Source organism: Diachasma alloeum, unplaced genomic scaffold (assembly GCF_001412515.2).
Source record: "Diachasma alloeum isolate Michigan unplaced genomic scaffold, Dall2.0 Dall_scaffold_00271, whole genome shotgun sequence".
NCBI lineage: Eukaryota > Metazoa > Arthropoda > Insecta > Hymenoptera > Braconidae > Diachasma > Diachasma alloeum.
Window position 1 is genome coordinate 2,112,187 of NW_021680410.1, and position 26,541 is coordinate 2,138,727.

The window sequence follows — 26,541 nt, forward strand, 5'->3', positions numbered from 1 at the left end:
AATTCAATAAAATTCTAAATTTTTGCGCAGCATTAAGACGAGAATTTTTCAACAAATTTGAATTTTCACTGAAAACAAATATTCGTCGCCAAATTACACTGAATTTCAAATTAATTAGAAATTCAAGAATATATGGATCAGAATTCTGCCGCTTTCTATCAATTTTCAGAGCATAATTGGACTAATAGTTGCAGTTCTCATCCATTTTTCCGTGAATTCGGAGTTTACAATGCCGAAATTGCTGGGAATTGTGATAAAAATCGTGGTAAAAATTTCCAAGACATGTACTTTTAGTGTTTGAATGGATTTTTCGTTGAATTGAACCGCACAAATTCCAATTCCACAAGTGTAAATCTGTTCAGGAGAGGATATCGTAAAGATGTAACACTTTGCTGTAGCATTTCTAATGCAAGGTGAATATAACAATGGTGTGGTTTATCATTCCATTCCATTGCTATATGAATTATTCTAATTATGTCCCCTTTAGGAGTTTTCCAGATTTCCCAAAGATTTGGGTGAAAGGCCACTATCCACGTCAATATCAAGATGCGTTTATAACTAAATGAAAAATCATTTCTAATGAAGACAAATATTCCGAATCGAATTTCCATAATTTTCGGATTTTTTTTCGATAAAAAATTCCAAATAATTATTTATCAAAAAGGTATGGATTAGAGGAGAATTTCTGGAGATTTTTAAACATTTCTACAGCCCAGAGAACAATTTTTACCGATTTCATCTAAAAGTCCTCTCAAAACCGGTAAATATCCGGAAATTTACCGGTAAATTGTCGCCTGAGAGGTTTGTGTAATTTAGAATTCGAAAGGTCTTCGAAAAAATCGTCCAAAGCCCAGAAAAGGTTTTGAAAGTCTTGCAGAGTTTAAACCAGAACGAAATATTCGACTCAGGCCGTCCCTAGAATTGCCATAATTTTCTGATTTTTTTAAATAAAACAATTCCAATTAATTATTTATTAAAAAGGTGTAGATTAGAAGAGAATTACTGGAGATTTTTAAACATTTCTACAGCCCAGAGAACAATTTTTACCGATTTCATCTAAAAGTCCTCTCAAGACCGGTAAATATCCGGAAATTTACCGGTAAGTTGTCGCCTGGGAGGTTTGTGTAATTTAGAATTCGAAAGGTCTTCGAAAAAATCGTCCAAAGCCCAGAAAAGGTTTTGAAAGTCTTGCAGAGTTTAAACCAGAAGGAAATATTCGACTCAGGCCGTCCCTAGAATTGCCATAATTTTCTGATTTTTTTAAATAAAAAAATTCCAATTAATTATTCATTAAAAAGGTGTAGATTAGAAGAGAATTACTGGAGATTTTTAAAAATTTCTACAGCCCAGAGAACAATTGTTACCGATTTCATCTAAAAGTCCTCTCAAAACCGGTAAATATCCGGAAATTTACCGGTAAATTGTCGCCTGGGAGGTTTGTGTAATTTAGAATTCGAAAGGTCTTCGAAAAAATCGTCCAAAGCCCAGAAAAGGTTTTGAAAGTCTTGCAGAGTTTAAACCAGAACGAAATATTCGACTCAGGCCGTCCCTAGAATTGCCATAATTTTCTGATTTTTTTAAATAAAAAAATTCCAACTAATTAATTAAAAAGGTGTAGATTAGAAGAGAATTACTGGAGATTTTTAAAAATGTCTACAGCCCAGAGAACAATTGTTACCGATTTCATCTAAAAGTCCTCTCAAAACCGATAAATATCCGGAAACTTACCGGTCAATTGTTGCTTGAGAGATTTGCGTATACTAAAAAAGTAGTCCGCAGGATCGGAAGGCAATTTAGAATTCGAAAGGTCTTCGAAAAAATCGTCCAAAGCCCAGAAAAGATTTTGAAAGTCGTCCAGAGTTTAAACCAGAACGAAATATTCGACTCAGGCCGTCCCCAGAAGGAGCGCCCATGAGGTGTACCCGTAAAAATGCACTGTTACCGAATTTTGAACGGCAATAATGTGTTACAGATGGCCGAGCAAGGAATGTCCCAACTCAAACACGACATGGAAGAGCTCGAGACCGTCAGGCACAGCCTGGCCGAGTTCTTCTGTGAAGACGCGAATGCGTTCAAGATCGAGGAATGCTACAGGATATTCCACCAATTCTGCCAGAAGTTCAATCAGGCAGTTGCTGAGAACGAGAGAAGGAAAATCCAGGAGGAGCAGATCAACGCCCGACGAAAACAGCGCGAGGAGCAACTGCTCGCCAAAAAGCGTCTCCTGAGCAATCAGATGGATATTCCGGGTTCAGAGTCCGAGTGCAATCTCATGGACTACGGAATATTGGACATTCAGTCTGGGTTTTCACGTCAATCCTACGGTCGAAGTGAAGCCAAGATGAAGAGACTTCAGAATGGAGGGGTCACATCCGACGAAGACATCTCGATAACAGGCTCACCGAGTATAAGGCGACGTCTCGGATCCTGTTCTGGTGGGCCTGATCAGCAAATTACCAAAGAGGATACTTATTCCCCGGATATAACGCCCAATGGGACACTGCGTCGAAGGAGGAGTCGGGTGCCTTGTGAGGATGATGACGGAAACTTGATGGACTTCTTGAGGACGAGCAGTGGACAGGAGACCACCAGGGAGAGGAAGTCGTGGGGCAGTTTGGATAGGTCCTGGGCGAGGAGGGCCAGGGGACAGCCTCGGCGTGGGGATCTGCTCAATGCCGATTTCTCGGGTGATCGGGAACGACCGAGCTCACCCTCACCTCTCGCTGAGACCAAATCGTTTCTACAGGCGGAGGAGGACGCTAAACCAACGGGGTATAGTTGAAATTCATGAATCATTTGCGTTTTGGCTTCTGACTGGAAGCTTTGTAATCGCTCAAATTTATATTTTCTATTTTTTTTGTGTTAGGGTGACTGAATGTGCTGTAAAAGGTTGAATACGCGATTTTTTGATGGTTTTTACTGAAAATACTTCAATGATCCTTCTATCGAATGGCAGAAGTTAAATTTCGATTTGTTGAATAATTTGGTTGTTATAAATAAATTTAGCGTGATTTGATGGTTTCCATCATATAGGGAACCGTCTAGGGTTAAATCTAAAGTATCTACACAGTAAAGGACTCAGTAATGAATAATAACTGTTTCATAAGCATTTTTTAACAGAAACTCAAACGAGTCAATGAATATATTCATACGCGATTTTTTTATGGTGTCGCAAGTATGAAAAAATGCTGTAGGATTTCCTATAGGAAATCATAATAATAATGCCAACAAAAAGGGAATCCTATGGTGAACTCGAACATTTCCTATAGGATTTTTCTGATAGGATTTCCCACAGGATTTCCTATAGAATTCCCTATAGAATTTCCTATCAGATTTGTGACCCTAATCCTGACCCTTGTGACAGAATGATTTCGAGTCTCAATTTTGCGCGTTACTTTCTATAGAAAACCCTATAGTGAATTCTATAGAAAATCCTATAGAGAATCCCACCAGAAAAATCCTATAGGAATGTTCGAATTGTCCAGAGGATTTCCTATAGGAAATCCTATAGGATTTTTTCATATGTGTCTGTATGTACGTATGTGGTCTTTTTTCGCCATCTTTTTTCGAAGTTTATTTATAAGGGATCAATCGAATTTGATGAATTTTTCATGAATATAGACTTTAATAATCTCTGTTCATTGACACCAATGGAAATTCAAATTTTCATGCAAATTCAAAAAAATTGATATTTTTCAAAAAATCGATTTTTCAACGAACACTCAAAAATTTTTTATGAAAATGGAATTAGTCATTTATAGGCAAACTGACTAGTCCTCTGAAAACCCAGGGAACGGACTAGTCAGTTCGACGATACTTTGCTGCCCTCTGTATGAGGGAAACAATCTAGGAACACTAGATTTTCAGGGATTCCCCGAAAATTCTCGTATAATTCCTCATTTTTCATGGCTCTCATGAATACACGTATAAGAAAATTCATTGGAATAACTTATTGTTAGTGCCTTCCTCAAGAAATTCTATTAGAGGTCTATTAGAATTCTATTAAAAAATTCTATTTTCATTTGCGTCAATTTTATTGAAGATTATACAATTTTACCGTGATATTTTGTTGAGAGGTATTCGATAGAAAAAATTCACTAGATTTTGATTTTTCTACGAAAATTCGTGGGGATAAATTTTCTAAATATTTCTCCTGTATTTTTATTCTTTTCTTGTAATAGAAATCAAGAAAAAAATGGAAAATTCATGCCCAAGAATTCGTAGAGAAAAAAATCTAACAGAATGAGTTATATAGAAACATCAACACCTACAGACTTTTTTCCATAAGAAAATATCTGTCTAAAATTTTTCCATACGTGTATTATTACTCAGTACAAAATTAATTGATTGGAAAATTCGTCCATTGCAGACGAGCGTGGAGACAGAAGATTGAAGCATGGTTGTCAGAAAACGAGAAAGAGGAGCGAGCTGGTGAGGAACTGCAGAGGAAGGCGCGTCAGTTACAGGCTAATCGTAGATCCTTAGAAGATCCTGGTAAGAGAATTTCGTAAATTCAAGGATAATTATCAATGCATGGGGTCAGGAGATGAACTATTCATTCGTTCATTCATTCATTCATTCGGTCATTCAAATGAATGATGTAGGGGAAAATAGTAAAAGAAATTTTCGTGCAGGCCAAAAAATTTGGTCTCCACAAAATCAACTGAAGAAACCGCCAGGTTTTTCTACAATTTAAAAAATACACGACCACGACCAATTTTCGATAAGAAATCGTAAAAAATCATCTAATAATCGACCTAGTTGGCTTCGTATGAATCGGAGTTATCGAATTGAAATTAATGTATGAAAAAAATTGAAAAAAAACTTCAAGTTCATTAGATTTTTATAGGACTTCCATTTAAAAGTCGAGTAGTTTTTCGCAGAGGAGCTATTCAACAGAAAATAACTTCAACTTTCAACGGTATTTATTGTAAGAACCATACATTCTTACAAATGGCCATTGCGCGAGGGCCTCCAGCCTAGAATACGCTTCTTTCGTACAGTATCAAATTATCTCTATCAGGAGCTGTGTATATCTGATTCAATGTTGATGGTAATTAGACGTGAGAAAAGGAAAAAAAGATGAATGAAAATGGTGATGAGACTCAACTTTTGAAAATCCAAACAGAAAATATTCCACAGAAAGTATCAATAGAATTTCATCTTTCAATTCTCATATTTTCTATAGACATTCCATAGTCTCAATTTTTTTTCATTCTATTTTTCTTTTCCTTTCATCAAGAAAATCAAACAAAAAACAGAAAATTTCAGTCCAGAAAATTCTATAGAAAATATCTCAATAGAATAAGTTGTAAAAAAAATCGAATTCTCTCGACTTTTTTATAGAATATTTTCTATTGAACATTTCCCTACAATCGGCCAGGAACTAATAGAAAATTGAATAGTAAATTCAATATAATTCTATCGAATGCGCTAGCTTTTTCTATTAAATTTTTTCATACATCCCCTGACGGCCATAAATTTGTCATATGTCGAAAAAAAATACAGTCATTACCCCTCCAGTTCTAATCAATATTGATTTCCTCTAGAAAATGAGGGCAAGATGAACACCCTATTGGAAGATCCATCCCAGTCAAGATACGCAGAGATATACGACTGGCGTCCGTCAGTCGAGAAGACGGACGTGATGAGAACGATGGAGGCTATCGAAGAGGCGCAGCCTCATCCCCCTCACACGGACAAATCCTGGAGGAAGTCACCCCTGGACACATCGAACCCCGAGGAAACCGACCCGAGATACTCCCGGAGAATGCGACCCAGACTGGTCAATGAGAACGTTCTCGGTCAGAGTACGCTGCAGGCCATCCGAGAGGAGGAGCGCAAGAAGAACAAGTCCCTGGACGTCGCGCCTCCCGAAGACAACGACGTGCTGACGATCTACCTTCGACAGCCCAGTCTCACCCAAACCCCCTCCATGAGGAGATTCTCAAAATCATCCAGCAAGAGCGATAGAGTCACCGACAAAATCGAGATAGATTCTGACAATATTGAGACTCCTCCAGTTACTAGGAGAGTCTTCAGTCCACCTAGGGAAGTTAAACCTGTGGAGAAGGAGCCGTGTAAACGGGAGAGGTGCAGCAGTTCACAAGGGAGGGAGATCAAGGCTGTTGCTGCCAAGCCAATCGTTGCTAATAATGATCTTGGAAGTGGTGAGTATCGAGCAGGGATAGTCACATTCAGTGTTACCAGATCGAGACGTCACCCCATTTAAAATTGTACAGGTTCACGTATGAAAACATCGTATAGAATCGACGGATATTTTTTATACCAATTATTTCAGTAGCGAAGTGGTAAAAGGAGATAAGTCAATTTTGACTGTTGACCAGTTTTCAATCAATATCTCGGAATCTAAGGGAGATGGCAAAATTTTTGTTATAACCTTTTTTGCGGAGCCGATTGAGTGCTACAACAAATGTGATTACGAAAATTTCGCTATCTCGCTTAGATTCGGAAATATTCCTCGAAAACTCAATTGGGAGATGAGTCGACTTATCTCCATTTACCACTTCACTACTGATTTCTATACCATTTTTATAGGTTTGATCCTATACGACCCACTGTCCCATGTGTAGAAACATTTCGTATGGAGTTGCGACATTTCTCTACGTTTTTCTCTCGAGCGTTTAGACATCTTTCGTATGAAAACAAAAATTTAGGTAAAAATTTATGTAGAAATAATTCGTATAGAAATATCCGAATATCATATACGAAAATCCTATAAAATTTCTATGCATAATCCGTATAGAAAATGTCCATACGATTTTTTCATACGTGTTTTGGCTATAAATCGCCAAAATCTGGCAACCCTGGTCATATTCACAAATCATAATTACCGTTAAATTTTCACACCGTCATTTAGTTAATATTACTCGCAAATTTTTAATTATTCAAGTAATCATCAATTTAAATAGTCAAATTTTGAACTATTTTATTAATCAATAGTTTAGGTAGGAAAATTGCCAATTATTTGGTCAACCGATAATTCCCCTTAAGAAATTGGAATCATTTACTCAATGAAAAATTGAATGTTCCATATTATTGAATATTTAATTCATCATTAATCAGAAATTTTCAATTATCAATATTAAACTATTTTTAAATTTTGATAAGTATATTTCAGTAGCGAAGCGGTAAACCGGGTTAAGTCGATTTTGACTTTTGGGCATTTTTTGACAAATATCTCGGAATCTAAGAGAGATAGCAAAATTTTGCTCATTACCTTTTTTATAACCCTCAGTTGGCTCTACCAAAAAGGTCATGACAAAAATTTTTCTATCTCTTTTAGATTTCCAGATATTCGTCAAAAACTAGCCAATAGTCAAAATCAACTTAACCCGGTTTACCGCTTCGTTACTGATTTAAATCGTGAATTTCGCTTTTCCCAGGTAATTTTGATAGATACTCCGCAGCCCGAAAGACCCGCAGATACAAGAAAACTCAGGAGAGTCCGTCAGACAAGGAGAATCCCCCGAAACAGGACCCCAATGTCGACAGCATTGAAGATAATCCTTCTCGCCCGAACAGTCTCTCCCTGATAATCGACAAGCCCCCCGACGAAGACGTGATGCTGCGAGTGTGGCAGGACAAACTGAAACGTCGACACGTCTCGACCACCTCTGACCCATCCCCCACGGACCCCCCGAAGGGTGATGACCTGGGAAAATCAAGGAGAACAAATTCCCGAGTGCCAATTACGCAGCCGGCGCCGGTAGTCGCGGTAACAAACACAGTATTGAGTCCAGTGATGCAGGAATCTAAACCGAGGGAGATGACACCTGTGTGGCCGGAGCGAGCAGTGCCCTGTAGGGAGAGGCACCGAAGCATGATTGACCCGAGCCAAGTGAGAGAAGCAATGAGACTAACTAGTAATCCGCCCAGTCAAGTGAATCAATTAAACCGGGCAATAGATCGTGAAAGGGATTCACTGCCAATTGTCTATGTCTCCTCGGGCGAAACTGAGTGTGGACAGGGGGAGGGGCGTCTGGAGGGCATCAACCAGGGGACGAACTTCAAGGAGAAGAATCAGTCGTTATCTGCTGAGGAGAAAAACTCGGGGGATAAATCTCATTCGGGGAAACAGACGTCTCCTCTGTTCAGGAGTCGATTCATACCGGACATCAACATGACTTCGACGTCTCCGTTGATTGGGAAGTCTAAGGATCAGGAGCTCAATGATGAGGGCTTCGAGGAGACCCAGAGTCTGGTATGTAATGACATCTATCAGCGGGTTTTTTGTTAAGGCCGATGTGTACTATCTTTCGAACGTGATCTTGGTTGTTTTTTTTAGTTTTATAATCTGAAGTGTTCTTCAATTTCCATTTAGTTTTACGTAGCCCTGGAGTCTTCAAAATAGTATATTTCGTAACGAGTGCAAAAAAGTGTTTTTTGGCGAGTGGGAGGTTTATATCACGATCCGAAGGCGAGTGATATAATTTCACGAGCTAAAAAACATTTTTTCACGAGTTACGAACAATATTTTTCGTCACAGCGTGATGAAAATTATGATTGTACAATCAAAAAAACGGTGAAAAAAAAAGAACATTTTCGAAGAGCATTTTTTAATAATATTGGGGAATAAAGCCAATAGAAGGATATTGCAAATTAATTGTTATTTACAGTAGGGGAGAGTGGGGCAGAATGAAACAGTAAAAAAATTACTGTCTGACTAAATTTAATTTTAAAAAATTGATTAAAAAATTAAGAGACTTGGGATAGATTGTGTCGTTCCGATGAAAAAGGGGTAAACAGGGAAGGTAAATGAATAACTGGAGCAGAAAAACAATGGTCTCCGATAATAATGAAGGATTCAATGCCATCGTTGTTATGGGGAGCTGTCGATTTGATGTCTTGCTTAAATAGATTAAAATTTTACATTACAATGTTCAATAAGAAGAGTTAGATGATTATATGAAATAAAATTGCCCTAATGAGGAGTGCATTTAGCACTTGAAAGGTTGGCAAAGGATTCAGAATAAATAGATAGTTTTGTGCATATCATAACCGCATAATGGCCCTAGGAAGGTGTTGTTATGAAAAAATTAATGAAAATCATGGTTAATCAATTAATTTGCATCATGGTTTTTTTTATTAAATTTTTTGTAAATTTTTTTTCTGTCAACTTTTTGTATTTTTGGGAGTACTGATGAGGATAATAATTTTCCACTCTGCTGAATTCATCATTCATTTGCTTGAATTCGTTTGTCTGACGAAATTCAAGCGAAAAAAATTTTTAATAAAAAAATGGTTAATTAATTAATTTACATCATGGTTTTTCTTTTTATTACATTTTTTGTATTTTTTTTGTCAACTTTTTGTATTCTTGGGAGTACTGACAACAATAATAATTTTCCATTCAGTAGAATGAAAAATTATGGAAAAGTTTTGATGGGCGAAGATTTTGTCAATGGATTATTCGATTGAAATTCAGTATCACATTTNGCTCCCCGCCGTGTCACCCTTTGGGGCTTACTCTGGCCTTTCGATTTTAGTTTTATTTTAAAAATTAGATTCTTATTTTAAATGACAGGAAATTAATTTTATTTCAACGTGCCATAGGTATCGGAGACGTTGAGTCAGGAAACGTCCTCCGGGAATTACGAGACAGATGTCCACGATTCCCCCAGTTGTTCCCCCGCAGAGATGCATTACAATAAAGACAGCCTGTCCGACACCAAGAGGATCGTCGGGAAGGACGAGATAGCACGACTCAAAGGGTTTCGTCTCCACTCGGGGTCTTTGAGGTCTGCAAACGACAAGATGAGCTACCTCCCGAAGAAGGAGAAGCTAGTTCGTGAAGCTAAGGTGGAATCTCCAAAGAAAGGTGTGCACTCGTTCCGGAGTGAGGTTGAGAGGTCTGGCTCTCGGAGCAGTTTGATGAGCTCGAGGAGCTCGTTGAACAGCGCTACTTCTGTCAATACTGTTCGAAAGTTACCGAATCACTCGCCACTGAGGAGCTACACCTCAGCCATTTGTGCCATGACCAATGATCTACGTAAGGGTGCTAATACACTACCTCCTAACAAAGAGAATGATAAACGAAGGGCCACGCCGAAGTCGACGGTCACGAGGATTCCGGCGAGTCGGAGCAGCAGCAGTGGGAGCAGTGTTGGTCCTGTTGTTAGAAATATCCGGAAACACAAATCCGTGAGTTGAAAGTTCATTCTTCAAGTCGTCAAAACAAAATCTCAATTGAAATTGATGAACCTCAATTGAAATTGGGGTTTTGTTTTGCAGGGAATAAAGATTGGGTTGTTGTCCTGAAGAGGATCTCCATTGGAGATCGAAACGTTGACAAGCAAAATTTGATCTTTGGTGTTTTTGCTTCCGAATGAAAGGATTGTATTCTTCAAATCTGACATTTCCATTTTTTTTTGTGTGACGATGACTAATTTTGGACTTAAGAGTTCGAATATGTTGTTTTTAGATCATGTTCGTATGTATGTATGTATGTGAGCTTTTTTTCAAATTTAGTTTTTGGAGGATCATTCAAAAAATAATCGTCGAAATCTTTTGAATTATGAGTTAAAATATTCGTTTGGATGACATCTCGGGCGAGTTCGAAGATAGTGGCGATCGCATCACTTGCTTTGAAATTATAGCCTTAAAAGACATTTAATCGAGATTTAATCATGGTTTAGTTGGGATTTAGATGGAGTTGAGTCAGGGTTTAACCAAGGTTTCGTCAAGGTTTAATCAATGTTGAGTGGAAGTTTAAACCAGTTTAATTTTAATTTATTCGGCGTCTGTTAGATGTTTAACCAAGGCATATGGAGCTCATGTTAGACATTTGGGACATTTAGGGATCATATTAAGGTTTCATAGCTAGTATATCTTCTTCCCCAATTTACCATTCAGAAACACATTACTAATTCATTCGAAAAAAAGTTATACTGGTCTTAAGTCTAGTTCAAGGAAAACTATTCAGGAGAAAAATAAAATTTTAATAATTTACTTACTATCGAGGAGACATCAACATTGACGTATCCGGAGCATGAACTCTTGTGATATCACATTTTACATTCATTTTGTTTTCACGCAATTTGTCTAATTCACAATAAATTCAGCTCACTAAAAAATTTTATCTCAAACAGTCTTTAAAAAAAACTATTCAATTTTCCTGAGGTTAAACTTCAGGAAGGACCCCTACTAATCTGAAATTAATGACAGAAAACCGAATATGGACTTTTTGCTTTTAATTCGATTAATCCATTCGGAAGCAAATTGGTCATTTTTATAAAAAAACCTATACTATTGAAAAAAAAACTATACTATTGATTTAGACCTGTGCAATGGGCCACTTGTTTACTGCTGACCGCCAGGCCATTTGATATATAACCACTACAGTTATTAGGAAAATTTAGATTTGGAGATATATATTCTTCGAAAACTCAGCTAAGAGCTAAGTCTGAATTCAAGATTATATTTACGGAAAACATTACATTACAATTCTTAATTATGTTTACAGGGAATTAATGATACCACAAAAATGGTGACTCCGAAGCCAAAACGAACGATATCAACAAGGAGTGACAGTAACAACAGCATTGGTGCTCCTCCTCTGCTGCAAAATCGTGTCCCAAGCTCAAGAGCGCTTACGTCAACATTAAGTAGAACCAAAATCACTCAACCTCGTAATCACAGCTTCATGAGGCCGACCGCAGCCAGTGTGAACAAAGGGTCGATACCTAATTTAGCGAAGAGCATAAAGAATTTGAGCAACTGATTGGATGAGATCGCAATAGATTTCTCCAATCACCTGTTCGTTTTTTTCAATGCAAAATCACTTTACCCCGTCAGTTCTTTGTGGAAATTGATTCAGTCCTCACTATTCAGTGTCCTTGCCATATGTCCACAAGAACGCTGCGAAATATCATAGATTAATCATCGGACTGATGCTATAAAAAATGTAGATTAATTCACGTCGGTGAAACCCCATTTTTGTACAGAGATGAATGCAAACGAAAATTTTATCAGAAGGTGCAATTGAAGACAGATGAATTCACTCTGGATTAGATCAGGATAAGTCGTTCTCTGATTTGTGCTGAATACAAATAATTTCAGGTGAAAAACGTATGGAAAAAATTGATAGAATTAACTCTATTGAGAATTGAAGCTTTGACTGAACTTTTTTTACTGGATGTGAAAAGTGGATGAAACTTATTAGATGCATATTTTTTCATTTCGATTTCCCATGATCCCCATGACTCATAGTTGGACTATTATTCAGGCCCTTGTGACCCTTCGTTTTTTACTCTTCATTTCTGACCCTTAATTTTGGGGTCTTGATTTCGAATACCAGATTTTCATCACCAGAAGTCGATTTGAATTTTGATAATATAGAGACGGCCTCATATGACCGCCATGACCCTTATTTTGACCCTCGTCACCCTTATTATCCCCTGTGACCCTTAGTTACTGACCCTTCACTTCTGACCCTTAATTTTGGAGTTTTTATTTCGAGTACCACATTCTCATCGCCAAAAGTCGATTTGGATTTTTATAATGTATAGGGTGACGTCAGCACCTTAATTACAAATTTCAGGCAGATACAGCAGAGAAAATCGGGAATTCAATGGTACAAAAACGACTAAAGTCCGATAATAGGCTTTCAAATGTTGAACATTAGAATTTTTCAGTACTTCAGGCAATTACATTGCGATTGACTACCGCCATGATTGGAAACGATGACGCAGTTGTCAATGGAACTCGATATGATAGTTAATATCTCTCTTCATGTTGATAAAATTATCGGTTCATGGCAACCATGACCCGATACAACAATGATCATTGCTCAAACTATCGCACGTAATGGTGTTCCAACTACAGTGGTCACTCCCTAACATTTCGGTTCCCTAACATTTCAGTCGGAGAAGTTGACTTCCCCCACCATCGACAACGTAAATGTGTTGGGTAAATCTGTGGGCCCCTCTGCGCGACGGGACTGCGCAGTAAAATTACTCTCGGCATGTGAACGTGAATCAGGTAGATTCTTCCTCTCTGTTTATCTCTTTCCCAGCTCCGCCTCCAACGGAAGAGTAGGGGCTTCCCGAACATTTAATTCCTTGATTTCTGGCCCCAGAGGCTGAAATGTTAGGGAGTAACCACTGTATCGCGCATAATGTCTAGAGATGCGATGTGACGTCACGAATGAAAAACCGTCAGGTAAAAAAAATATGACCGTCATTGACAGTCATATCGTCTGTTGTCAATAAAATGGTCAAATAAAACTTTGTCATTGAGAAATGATCTATATAGATGCGACATGACGGTCATTTTTTTCCGTGTCACAAAATTTTGTCATGTTTTGCAATTAATAACTACCTACTTCGTAGTTCATTGACTAGAAGTAGTTCGTTAACTACTTCGGGGTGAAATGGGGTTACAGTTTCGCCAACTTTCAGATAAAATAAAAAAAAAATTGGACACCTAAAGTGGTTTCGCCACCACTTAGATGCGATATGACTGTCATAAGGTAAGTCGGTCACATTTTTGTCATGTGACAGTAATTGGTCATTCGTGGATCGGTAATGTGACGTGTCAGTTACGGTCACATGACCGTCATCTGACATGTAATGAAAATTGCTCGCATCTCTAATAATGTCGCTAAAATCATCGCAGTAAACATGGCATAAAGCATGGCGGGAGACTACAATGATGTTATTGGGTAAATCATTGAAAAATTCTAACGCTCACTATTCAACAATTTATTATCGTAATTTCATAATTCTTATGCCATTGAGTTACTGATTTTCCACTCTATATTTCCTCACAATTTGTAAACAAGATGCTGACGTCTCCCTGTAGAAAGAAATGATGAAAATTGATGAGTTACGGCCAATAGACAATGCCTGCCTAATTGGAATAGAAATCAAATAGAATTTTCTATTGAATTCGCTAGGTTTTTCTATCAATCTTCTTGATGCGTGATAACGCCTAATGACTCTCCCAAACTGTACCTTCAATTGAAAAATCATACCTTTTAATATTGCCAAACATATAGCTGTGAGGGGCGTATTATAACGTATTATTACATCTCAAAGTGTCTCGGGTACCTAATGAAATCACGTCTACGAGAGATCACTATCATCCCAATTTTAAACTCCTCCCATAATCAGTTACCAAAGTTCGATGAAACTCAAGGAGAAATGCGCAAGAATTCACCGGATGTTCTTCCAGTCTTCTAGTATTGAATAATTTTTTATACATAATGAATGTTCCGTAACTTAGGATTAAAACGGTATTATTTTTCTGTTCCGGTGCTATGGACGATTCCAAATTGATTCATGTCATGTGCAAACTAACATTTTGTATTGATTTTTATTTCTTACGTTTTAGACTTCATTGATGGCATTAGTATAGTTAATTAATTGTCGAAAGTAAATGATGAATTGTTGTAGAGTTTACCGGTTGCTTTCGATTAATAAATAAATTTTATCGTGACTGATTGTGACGGTTTCATTAATTTCAATTAATAAAGAAGTTTAATCATTCGATTTCTGTGGTTTTCTGGTTTTCTTCATTCCATTGGAGTTAGGGTCATCGAAAAATCCAGCAGAGTTATTTTTCCAAGAGAAACATGAAAATTTTCGCCTGAAACTCTCGTAAGTTAATGAAAAATTGGCGCAATTGGGCAAATCGGATCTCATGTTAAAGCTTATTTAATAAGCTCTAAATTAAGTAGATTGAATATATGGTTTTCTTACATAAAAAGGAGATGTCACACTTTTATGCCTGAATCTTTTGAAAGAGAAATCGCATGCATGATGATGATGATACTGATTTTGGTGATAATGTTAGTGTTGGTGATTTCCAACGGAGTATATATTGATTCTCAACTGAAGTTTTCATGGATTTCGACGAATTTTTCGAGGTTTTTTAATAGAAGTTTCGATAGATTTCTATGGAGAATCCTTGGCATTCTATTGTATGTTTTTATAGCTTTTGCTGTATCTCCTATTGATTCTGGATGGAAATTTTCATTGCTTTGCAATGACAAAAATCATGGATTTTCAATACAAGTTTTATCGCTTCCCACGAATTTCTCTTTAATAATACTATAGAAATTCGTATACGTGAAAAAACATGAGGTATTCTACGCTTAATGAGGCAACCGTTGACCCTCACCCTCTTGGAAATTGATGGCGATTTTTTGTACGACTGGGGGAAGGGGGGGGGGGGGTTTGAAAAACTATCTCGCAAATTTTTTCAGATTTTTTCGGCAGCCCAGTTTGGAGATATGATTTTTTTCTCGTTTTTCCATTTTTTTTCAATAACTTGAGAAATTAAAAATAAAATAGATCCAAGAGGATGCCCAACTTGTATGACGGTTCAAAATACTTGTTTTGATTATAAGAATTACTGAAAAAAATGAAACAAATCAAAAGTGACAAAATTTGCAAAATTGAACGTTTTCAACTTTTTTTTTTTAGAAAATTCGTTGTTATGAGCATCTAAAAATCGAAAAACTAGAAATACTCTTATAGGCAGTAAAAAATGAAAAACTTTGACGTTTAATAAATCAAAATCGGATGGATAGAACTCGAGTTATTGAAGAAAAACGGAAAAACGAGAAAAAAATCATATCTCCAAACTGAGCCGCCGAAGGATTCTGAAAAAATTTGAGAGATAGTTTTTCAATCCTCCCAATCGTAAAAAAAATCGCCATTAAAGTAGCTCTACCCTTACGGTAAATTCAAAGATGATTGAAAACCGCAAAAAACTTCCAGAAAACTCGATTAGATCCGGAATCCTAATTTTTTTCTCAATTTAATTGTCATTTTAGTTTTTCGAAAGGAAATGTTAAAAAATCAGGATTTAACCCGGTGTCTTATGCGAAAATCAACATTTCCATTGTAATCAACCATTAAAATCTGAATTTTTTTTTTCCATTAGATGTGAAAAAATCAAGAATTTTTTTGACACCTTCAAAAAAGGGTGCACCGTTTTGCCAACAAGTTCTATTATTTATTTATAAGAAGGAAATGTTTGAAAAAATATTACTATTTTGTGAAATTTAATTTAGATAAAACGGACTGGGTATGATTTTTTTCAAATTTTTCCCATGCACTTTGGTTGAGAAATTCGAAAACTGAAAATATCCAAAAGTGCAGCGTAGCGCGGCCGAAGGGTAGAGCTACTTTAATTTCCAAGGAGGTGAAGGTCAACGGTTAACTCATTTGGCGTGGAATACCTCATATCGATTCCAATCAACTCAAATAATGAAGTGATGAAACATATAAAATCTATCAAAAATTGTTAGGCGCGCGGGGCGCGCCTTCGATTTCGTACGAAAAAGGAAGAACAACTTGAGCATAAAAACCAAAGGAAAAACCTTGATTACAGACACGCATTTTTCTAAAAGGGAATTTATCTTGTAAACTAACATCGAGAATCATCAAAAATCTTCCACTTGGGCATCATTATTTCATCAGATGAAGAGAAACTCCCAGGTAAAAGGAAGGAAATCATGAAACAATTTCAATCAACACAGAAACATATATTTTCACTTATAATCATATCGGGAAGTGAAATTTTCACATGTCTCGTTAACTAAAATATCAGTGCTATAAATTTCCTACATCTCGAAGGCGGTTGGTTAACACAAGACGTGGGCGTAGAAATTGACTCTTATCGTTAGGGAGACCACTGGGCAGTCGAGATTGTGATGCAGGTGAAACGTGACACCACAAGGCAATAAGCCATTCAATTTATGTATAGTTCTATCCAGGAGAAAAAGACAATTTTTCTCCTTGATCATTGGTAGGAGGACAGTACCGTACGATTTTTCATTGCTTGAATAACAGTGACGAAGACAGGATACATTAATGAGATATTAGTGTCAGTCTTTAACCATTTGAGCAAAAAATATACGTGTGGAATATTAAATTAGTCAATTTTTATGAAAATCTCTTGACCTGATTTCTAGACACTCAATAATAAAATTATTGTAACGATTTCACGGGAGGAAAACTAAAATGAAAAACCTTGCAGCTTCTTTAGGAATTCTCTTAAAATTCCGTTGGAATTCTCTGGAAATTCAACTTGAGAAAAATTATGCCGATTTCTAGTGAAAATTATGAAACTTTGCCTTACGACTTTTCAATTTTTTTAATTGATGTTTTATGGAAAAAGTCGATAGATTTTTATATTTTTTTTGTATGCATAATTCTGTTGAATTTTTTAATCTGAATTTTTTAGGAAATTGTTGGGCGTAAAGTCTTCTATTTTTTGTGTTGTATTTTGTTTGTTTTCCATTACAAAATCAAGAAGAAATGGGAAAATTCATGCCCAAACTTACGATAGAAAATTTAACATTTATTGAGTTTTTTCGATAAAATATCTGTTGAAAAGTGATGCAAAATTGCACAATTTCTAATATAAATCATTGCAAAAAATGGAATTTCAGTGGAATTCCTATGGATGTTCAACGAAAATTCAACAGAATTTTTAGAGACAGCTTTCGGTTCTTGTAATAAATTTTCCGCTAGAAGAATTTCAAATGCATAACTTCTCTGAGAGTATAATTTTTTCAAGTTTTCAAATTATGCAAGTTTTCTATACAATTTTAAATTTTGTTTTTGAATGTGAATTTCTATACAAATTCGTGGTCATAATTTTTTAATTTTTTCCACTGTATTTAGTTCATTTTTCATTGCAAAATCTATTAACGTTTTTGTACAAAATATCTTTTGAAAACTAATTTTCAATGAAAATCATTGCAAAAAATTGAATTTCAATAGAATTCTTCTAGATTTTCAATAAAAATTGAATAGAATTTTAGAAAGTTGACATGACATACTTTACTCTCTAGTGAAAATTATGCAACTTTTCTATGAAAAATTAAATCAATATATAATGGAACCAATTTCATGGAGACATTAAATGAAATAATTCATCGAGGATTTTTACGTTTTTGAATGTGAATTTTTATACAATTTTTTTTTCGTTTTTTTCTATTGTATTTTGTTTGTTTTTTATTGCAAAATCCAGGAAAGAAATACTCGTAAAATTTATCCTTGAGAATTACGATAAAAAGGCAAAATCTATCAACTTTTCTCTATAAAATATATTTTGAAAAATAATTTTCAACTGAAATCATCGCAAAAATGGGACTTCAATAGAATTTTAGAAGAAAACATTAGATTTCGTTTTTTGAATCCTTCCATGCGCGATCACCAAATGAATGGAAAAATTTCAAATGCACAACTTTCCTCTCTGATTTTTCGAGTAGACATGGTAAACTTTACTTTAGCTTCCAATCAAAATTGTCTAATCATTCTTCATTAATACTGAATTACAATGAATACCTCTCGTCGACAGATTGACCTCGGAGAGCTCAGGAAAGATCAGCAATAAAACAAAAAGTCATCCGAGAGATACTTTCCTCCCAGGTATTCTCAGTCATTTCTTCAGGTGACGTGTCAGTGGAAAAAAAATAAACAACCATGCAGAAACTAATAATTTAAGATTCAATACCGATAATTCAAAAAATAAACTCAATTTATTTAAAAATTTCACATCTATCTATCTACATGATAAGATTCAATGATTAGACAATCCTGATGTATTATTACAATGGCCGAGAAATATTAAATTGACTACAACATTTGTAAAAAAAAAAATACAGTAATAAATATGTTCAGTTGGACTTATGAGTGCCGAAATAAAATCTAAATAAAATAGTAGATGTACTACAATACTTAAAATAATCAGGGACAGAAGACAATAGATATAAATTAGTGGGCAATAATAACGAAAAAAACAGTGCGCGACAAATAATCGATGACTTTTTTTTAAATAGATTCTTGACGATCACGGAATGTGATTGATACTGGCCCCTTGGGGGCTAGTATGAATTCAAATTGCAGGGATAGCTCCTCTTCACAGGTGATTTCGAACTCCTGGACGACCTGGAAGAAAACAAAATCAAGAATTGAAATGATTTGACGATTTATTTCACAATAATTCGAGATACGAGGGTTTTGTTGCCTAGGGTGAACCGAGCAGTGTTTAAACGAATAATACTTTTGACGCACACTGTTAAAAAATCGGGCTGCACGCACGAAAAAATTTCATAGAATCACCTATCGAATTCGTTAGAAAATTCTATTGAATTTCTATTAAACTTTCTATTAGTTTTTGGCTGATTATATTTTTCTTTTCTTCTCATCAAGAAAATCAAACGAAAAAACATGGAAAATTTGAGCCGAGGAAATTCTATAGAAAATATCTCAATATAATAAGTTATATAGAAAGATTGAATTCTATTGACTTTTTCTACTGAATATTTTCTATTGAACATTTCAACAGAATCGGCCAAAAACTGATAGAACAGTTCAATAGAAATTCAATAGAATTTCCTAACGAACTCGATAGGTTTTTCTATTAAATTTTTTCGTCCGTGTGAATTTGCCGGAAAAAGAACTTGAATTCTATTTAAGGGAAAAAGTCCAGGGAATTTCAAGTTTTTCTGGAAATTCAAGTGAAGTTACATTTTTTTAACGACAGGAAGACGGAAATTCCATAATTTACATGAATTTTCAAGTGAAAATGAATATTCACTGCCGAATTCCCCTGAATTTTCAGGCAATGCTATTGAAATTCTTGGAATTCCAGGAATTTTTGAAGGAATTCCCTGAAAATTCATGGGAAGCTGGAATTCAACGAGAGATTTCCGAGTTTCATGATTTTTCATTAATTTTCCCGAAATAATTGAACTAAAATTTACAGTTCCCCCGGATTTCTTTATGAAACTGAATTATCAATGACAAAATTTATCCGGAAACCAATGATAATTATAATTTGCAAAATTCAACTTTTTCAACTTTTGTTTTTAACAAAGTTTTGGTTAAATCTATAGTGCGGTCTGTATCAAACTGTAAAGGATACTCGGATATCCTTAAGCCAAATATGTCCTTGCTGTTGAAGCAGAATTATTCATGTCTGAAACCTTCAAACTCGAATCAAACAATTTGCTTTTTTTTATAATTTTCAACTAACGATTTTTTTTTGCCCAAGCTTGTTTCAGAACATGTTCGTTTAGCTATCAGTGCCGCCAGTTGACCCTATTATGGGAAAAATCAGAATAAAAACTCACTTTTGCAATAATGAGATACAGCGCCTGCTCAACAAATCGCTTCCCCGGACATATTCTCCGGCCAACGCCGAATGGTGCCACAAGCACTGGCGAATGTGGCTCGGTGTGTTCCAACCACCTCTCGGGCATCCATTCATCGGCATTTTTAAAATTACTTTCCTTCAATCCTGCTATCCACGTATGTAAAAGAACCACAGTCTAAAGTTGGAAGAAATTTCAGTTTGGTATTTAAGTATTTAACATGTTAAATTCAATAGTGAAGAGGAATGGAATAATTTAAAAAAGAATGAATATAAATTATAAAAGAATTATCAATTGAACTTGAATTATTCATAAATAAAAAAAAACTTGAATTATTCGATTGATTCAATTTTCCAATTATTCAATTATTCAATTTTTTTTCCATGAAGATATGAAAATTCTTCTTGGCAAATAAAAAAACATATATCAATGAGAAATTTTACTATCTGCCTTCAACTTCCAGTGAAATTATCCACTTCACTACCGAATTGCTTTTGTCCGTAATTTTTTTATCTTCAAAATTCTTACCCCAGCATTCAGATGATAACCAGAAAGCTCAATAGAATCATCGAGGATGCGTGCGATGCAGGGAGCAGTTGGAATCACCCTAATATTTTCAAAACATCCCATTAAAAAAATAATAACAGTAATTAATCGTAATTATTCATCAATTCATTTGATCGTACCGAAAGCCCTCCTGCACACACGCCCTAAGATACTTCGCACTCCGCAGATCCTGAACTTCAATATCACAATTTCGTGGAGCTAACGTTTCAACTTCTTCATGAAGAATTTTCTGTACCCTAGGATTACTTCCGATCAGATGAAACATAAATACCAAAGTGTTTCCCAACTGCAAAAATATGTCTAATTTTGTTATCTCGTATAATACAGAAGAAATAAAAAGCAAAGGGGGCATTCAAATATTACGTCACAAGATTAGGGGGAATGGGATGAAGGAGTACGTACGGAAAAATTCAATAGAAACCTTAACGAATTCGAAATCGTGTGAATTTTAAGCGAATTCGCTAGAAAATTCGATTGAAATTCTCTAGAAATTCTACGGGAATTCTGTTAAAATTCTAAAGAATTCTCGTTAAAATTCTGTTCGTCTTCTGCACAGATTCTATTAGATATTTGATAGGAAAAAATCAATAGATTTCAATTTTTCTTTTTGAATTTTTGAGATTTTTTCTATTAAAACTATTGAGCACGGATTTTCTAAGTTTTTTCCGCTACATTTTGTTTAATATTTTATAAATGTATACATTTTTTTTCATTTATTCAATATATTTTTTTACATTTGTTATAGAATTTCCTCGCCTCTAATTTTTCAAGCTTTTTTGTTTCATTTTTGATGAAAAGAAGAGAAAAATTGAATGAAAAAAACAGAGAATATTTGAGCCGAGAAAATTCTATAGAAAACATCTCACTAAAATAAGTTGTACAGAAAAATCGAAATCTATTGACTTTCCAGAGAATAAATTTTTCTATAGAATATTTTCTATTGAACCTCACGACAAAATCGTCCAAAAACTAGTAGAATGTTCAATAGGAATTCAATAAAATTATCTAGCGAATTCGCTAGGTTTTTCAATTAACCCTAGATTGGTCCGCTGTATTATTACTGCAGAATAAACCGTAAGGTTTAAATGCTTACAATGAAAAAAACCCTAAATTGATCACCAAACGAGAGAAACTTCACCGCGCGTCCTTTTTCGTTGATTGCAATTGACTGGCTAACCATAAAAATTATCAATTGAAGTGTCTAAAGAACTATAGTATATACCGATACGCTGCCGCGTATCTCGATTAGAACAACATATTTCCCGAAATTCCTAAAGAAAACCAATAATTTCGAACAGAAGAATTATTTTTTCCCATGTTAAATGAAATTGCGCATCACGCGACGTTGCCGGAAACCCGCTAAATGCGCCCGGGCAGTGTAAAGTGAATTCGGCAATGCTAGAACCTAAATAACAAGGCGGGGAATCCCCGCGGAGGTGACCAGAGTCGCCGGTTCGCGTTCGGTGTCCAGACTACTGTCGGACGGACCAGTCCGTTCCCTTCGTTTTCAGAGGCGGGAGATATGGATGTGAATTTCTATAGAATTTTCGTATATGATATTCGGATATTTCTACACGGATATCAGGTCTTTATTCAAATTATTCTTATACGATTTCTATAGGTTCGATCGTATACAACCAACTGCCACATGTATAGAAACATTTCGTATGGAGTTACGACATTTCTCTGTGTTTTTCTCTGGAGCGTTTAGACATCTTTCGTATGAAAACAAAAATTTATCTAAAAATTTATGTATAGAAATAATTTGTATAGAAAATATTCGTATAGAAATATCCGAATATCATATACGGAAATCCTATAAAATTTCTATACGATTTTTTCATACGTCTTAGTCGAAGTGGGGGTCGACACGAAGGGAACGGACTAGTCAGTTTGCCTATAGGGTTAAATTTTTTCGTACGTGACAGCTTGCAACTAAGGAGCTGACCAGAAAAGTATCTAAAAACACGTAACATAATATTCGAATGGTCCCAAATGAGTGAAAATAATACAGGATTATTCATATTCTCACCGTGTGAATGCCAGCAGCTATGAAATCTATGATCGCCGCCTTCTTGTCCCTCATATCTAAATTCTTCTCCCTCAGAATGGATTTGAAAACAGCCTCCACTGCCTCATCCTTGGCATCATTCATCTGCTCGCATATCGTCGTGTCCAACAGCTCAGACACAATGTTATAAATCTCATCCTCACTCTCGATGAGCTCCTTGTAAGCGGTGGTCGGCATAACTTTCCAGAGTGGCAATCCGTAGAATGCATCTCTCGAAGCTGTAAAGTGAACTCTGACAGCCTGAGCGAGTCTTGCCGTTATGTTCCCTGATGTGGAGTTCAGGAAGCCCAGGTGACGACCTAGAATCAGCGTGCAAGTGCTCTCCAGTCCCATCCTGTAAGCCAACTCTTCGAACCCTTCGATTTTATCGTTGACTCGTCTTATCCGGATGAGGTTGATGAATTCGTCTGCAACTCTGTTGAGAGCGGGGAAGAATCCTGAAACTGTGCTTGCTCCCATCAGCTCGGGGGTGAGGGCTGAACGCAGTTTGTGCCAGGTTTCACCTTGTCTAGAGTATAAAGAGATTTATATTTACAACTAATCTATAACAAGAGTCGAATATTTTGACCTGAACAGCCCTCACTGAATTGTTCTAGTTATGTCCCCTTTAGGAGGTTTCAGGTTTTCTAAGGAGTTGACCGAGTCGAATATTTCGGTTTCGTTTAATCTCTGGACTTTCAAAGCCTTTTGTGGCTTTCGACTGGCCGCCGACTAATTTTTTACTCTATGAACACCTGTAAAAACCTAAAAAAATCTCCGGTAATCCCTCTCTAGTCTATATATTTTAAATAAATAATTAACTGGAATTTTCCGTTAAAAAAATCATAAAATTGTGAATATTTGGCTCGGACACAGAGTTGTACACTAGTTGTTGAAATTCATCAACTATTTGTTGAAACAATGAATTATTTTTATTGATGCAATTCACTGCATTGTTATTCATATTTTTTAATTTTTCATTAAATGAAATCTCATGCCAAAAGTAAATATTTATTGATTTCGAAGGCTGTGTTGAGAATTTCGTTGAATGTGTGTGTGTTGAATTTGTGTTATAATTTACGTTTGTCATTTTGATATGTAACCATCAGTTATTGAATTTCAACATCCAGTTGGTGAAATTTAACAACTAATTAATCAATTTCGAATTTTTAATAACGAAATTACGTGGAATTTGAAGGGGAAAAAAATTCCAAGGACTTCACGGTAATTCTCAGTCAAAAATTTTTAACAGTGTTATCTATAAAAAGCTCTAATTCGCTAAATTCAATCGAATTTTAAGTACCACACTAGATGATGAGGGCATATATGTATATATTTGGAAACAATCCCACAATCATTTGTATCTTGATGATCGATCAATGTCTCGCCTAGAAGATTTCGCAATAATCTACAATTTGTTGTTAAATTTGATCAATCAAAAAAGTTGACGAGTATTTCTCAAAAATTTAATAAATGATTGTCGAATGAAATTGAAAAATCTTTTTTGAATTTCAATTAATTAGTTGTTCAATTCCACCAACTAGTTGCTAAAATTCACCAAATAATTTTCTCCGTGTAATATTTAGTTACAATTTAGTCACAAACGAATATTGAGGTGGATAGGGGTCTTTCTCCCGAATCCTTGGAAAACCTAGAAACCTCCTAATCGCGAAATAACTAGAATAATTCAGCCGTCATCTTCCGGACTTGTTAATTTTTCAATGTCTCCGGAAAGTTTTAAAATCGATATATTTTTTCGAATAATGGAAGAATACCCATAAATTCGATTTTTATCCTCGTCTTTTGATAGAAAGAATAGAATAAATGACAGAAATCGAGAATTAGAGACTAACAATTTTATCGGATTATTATTATGTAATTGTTCAATCGGGCAAAATTTGTTGAAAGCTTTCTTCAAATTTTCCATCTATTAGATTTTCTTTTCCAATCAATTCCATTTAGAAAAATCTCCAAAGTAAATGGAAATAAAAATATCAAAAATTCGAGAAATGAATCAATCGAAAAAATGAAATGTATGAATACTCACTCATTAACCAGACCGAGATTGGTATAACGATCTCGTCGTGATTGCCGATAGTTGGATATTATCTCCTGCGGTGGTCTCAACGGATACCGCGACGCGCGTTTCATCACTGCCTCGATGTCCCCACGAGAAAAGAGCGATATCACTGGGTAATTCCACAGGGCTTCCTCCTTGCACAGTGGACCGTATTGTAGATTCATGTCTGCTCTTAAATCAGGGATTAGCTACCGGGTGATCCATCAGTCAGTTTGCTAATTAGATTTTATGGCTTGAATACCGTTGATGTCCCAGTAAGTGCAACAGTCCCAGTTTCCGCCACCCCCAGCAATTTTTTTAAGGATAGATTTAAAAATTTACCGACCCGCGTCGAATATATATTTGGGGATCAATTTTGGATAATCAGTGATATATTCCTGAAAATCAAAACTCTTGAGGCGCTCCCTGATGCTACACCGTTAGAAAAAAATGAATTTCATGGACATTTGACTACTAATTTTCAGGACAGTAAAAATGAATGCGATTTCGGAGGACACAAATCATGAAATTTCAGGTTTCACTGAAAATTCAGTAAAATTACAGAATTTTAAGCAGCATAAACACGAGAATTCCTTAACTTATTTGAATTTCCAATGGAATGTGAATATTCAGTGCCAAAGTACATTGAATTTTCCGTGAAATCTGGAATTTCATGATTTTTTCCCCCTAAATCGCATTCAGCGTCACAATCCTATTTTACTAAAGATGAAAGAAACGTGAAGTTGTTTTATATCGAAATATCGCGAAACTGCCTGACCGCTAATCCTTAATTCTGATTGGTCAATATGTGACACGAAGTTATTTACAAAAAAAACATGTGGCATTTTCAAATTCTTCAGTGGTAAATTTTTTTTTCACGTCATATAGGGGACCGTGGGGCAAAATGAAACACGGGGCAAAATGAAACAACAAGAAAATCTTGTGATCTAAGGGAGATAGAACGATTTTCATGAAAACCTTTTTTGTAGAGAATTTTACAAGCTACAAAAAAGGTCCTCTTCAAAAATGTCCTATCTCCTTTAGATGACGAGATTTTCCCACTGTTTCGTTTTGCCCCATGCTCCCCTATATATTTCACATGTATATATAACATCGGTGAAATTAATAAATTCTGTCCTTTTATGGAGACCGATTATTTAAAAAAATTGAAGATAATTAATTAAAAATGAAAAATTCTTTATAGATTCTTTTACTCTACTTCGCTATTCACTTCAATCATTAGTCGAATTCTCTTTGACTCATTATCAATATTTATAAGGTATTCATGAGAAAATGAAATTCAATGAATTCCATTTCTTCATTTCAACAAATGAATAGATCAGCGCGCGCGAGAGCGCGCGCATAGATCTTGTCCTAAAAATTCAAGAATATATTTACCAGAATTTTCTAGTTTTCCATCCATTTTCTGGAAAAAATGTATCTGAAATTTACAGTTCTCTTCGCGGGGCTCTCACCCCCAAAATCAAGTAAATCTCAATTATTGTAAGGTGTAACTTCTCATAATATTATTAAATTAATGATTGATGCCGATCTGTGAAATGTGCCGTTTCGTTTACTTGTGCTGGAATTTTCAGCGCGTGTGATTGGCAGCCCTGAGCTTCGCCTCAGGCCGCCAAGTTCGCACTCGTAAAAATTCCGTTTCACTTGTATCGAAAGAAATATACTATTTCTCTGCGTTCCCTCAACGGAGGTTTTGCCAATGGACAA

At 35.6% G+C, this 26,541-nt stretch overlaps 2 protein-coding genes across 5 annotated transcripts in view; one reads left to right on the top strand and one right to left on the bottom strand.

Moving 5' to 3' along the window:
- LOC107037914 overlaps positions 1-14,460 on the top strand; it is a 50,053-nt gene extending 35,593 nt beyond the window's left edge. For both annotated transcript variants that reach the window (XM_015256743.1, XM_015256744.1), the window contains exons 11-16: positions 1,973-2,772; positions 4,370-4,494; positions 5,550-6,170; positions 7,407-8,224; positions 9,577-10,164; positions 11,486-14,460. In XM_015256743.1, coding sequence (XP_015112229.1) covers positions 1,973-2,772; positions 4,370-4,494; positions 5,550-6,170; positions 7,407-8,224; positions 9,577-10,164; positions 11,486-11,743 — 3,210 coding nt within the window. In that variant the 3' untranslated portion in view covers positions 11,744-14,460. The remainder of the gene's footprint in view (positions 1-1,972; positions 2,773-4,369; positions 4,495-5,549; positions 6,171-7,406; positions 8,225-9,576; positions 10,165-11,485) is intronic.
- Positions 14,461-18,501: 4,041 nt separating this feature from the next.
- LOC107037813 (ecdysone 20-monooxygenase) overlaps positions 18,502-26,541 on the bottom strand; it is a 27,139-nt gene continuing 19,099 nt past the window's right edge. For all 3 annotated transcript variants that reach the window (XM_015256568.1, XM_015256570.1, XM_015256567.1), the window contains exons 4-9: positions 24,802-25,000; positions 22,737-23,283; positions 20,824-20,990; positions 20,666-20,744; positions 20,117-20,314; positions 18,502-18,929 (exon numbers count right to left, since the gene is read on the bottom strand). In XM_015256568.1, coding sequence (XP_015112054.1) covers positions 18,813-18,929; positions 20,117-20,314; positions 20,666-20,744; positions 20,824-20,990; positions 22,737-23,283; positions 24,802-25,000 — 1,307 coding nt within the window. In that variant the 3' untranslated portion in view covers positions 18,502-18,812. The remainder of the gene's footprint in view (positions 18,930-20,116; positions 20,315-20,665; positions 20,745-20,823; positions 20,991-22,736; positions 23,284-24,801; positions 25,001-26,541) is intronic.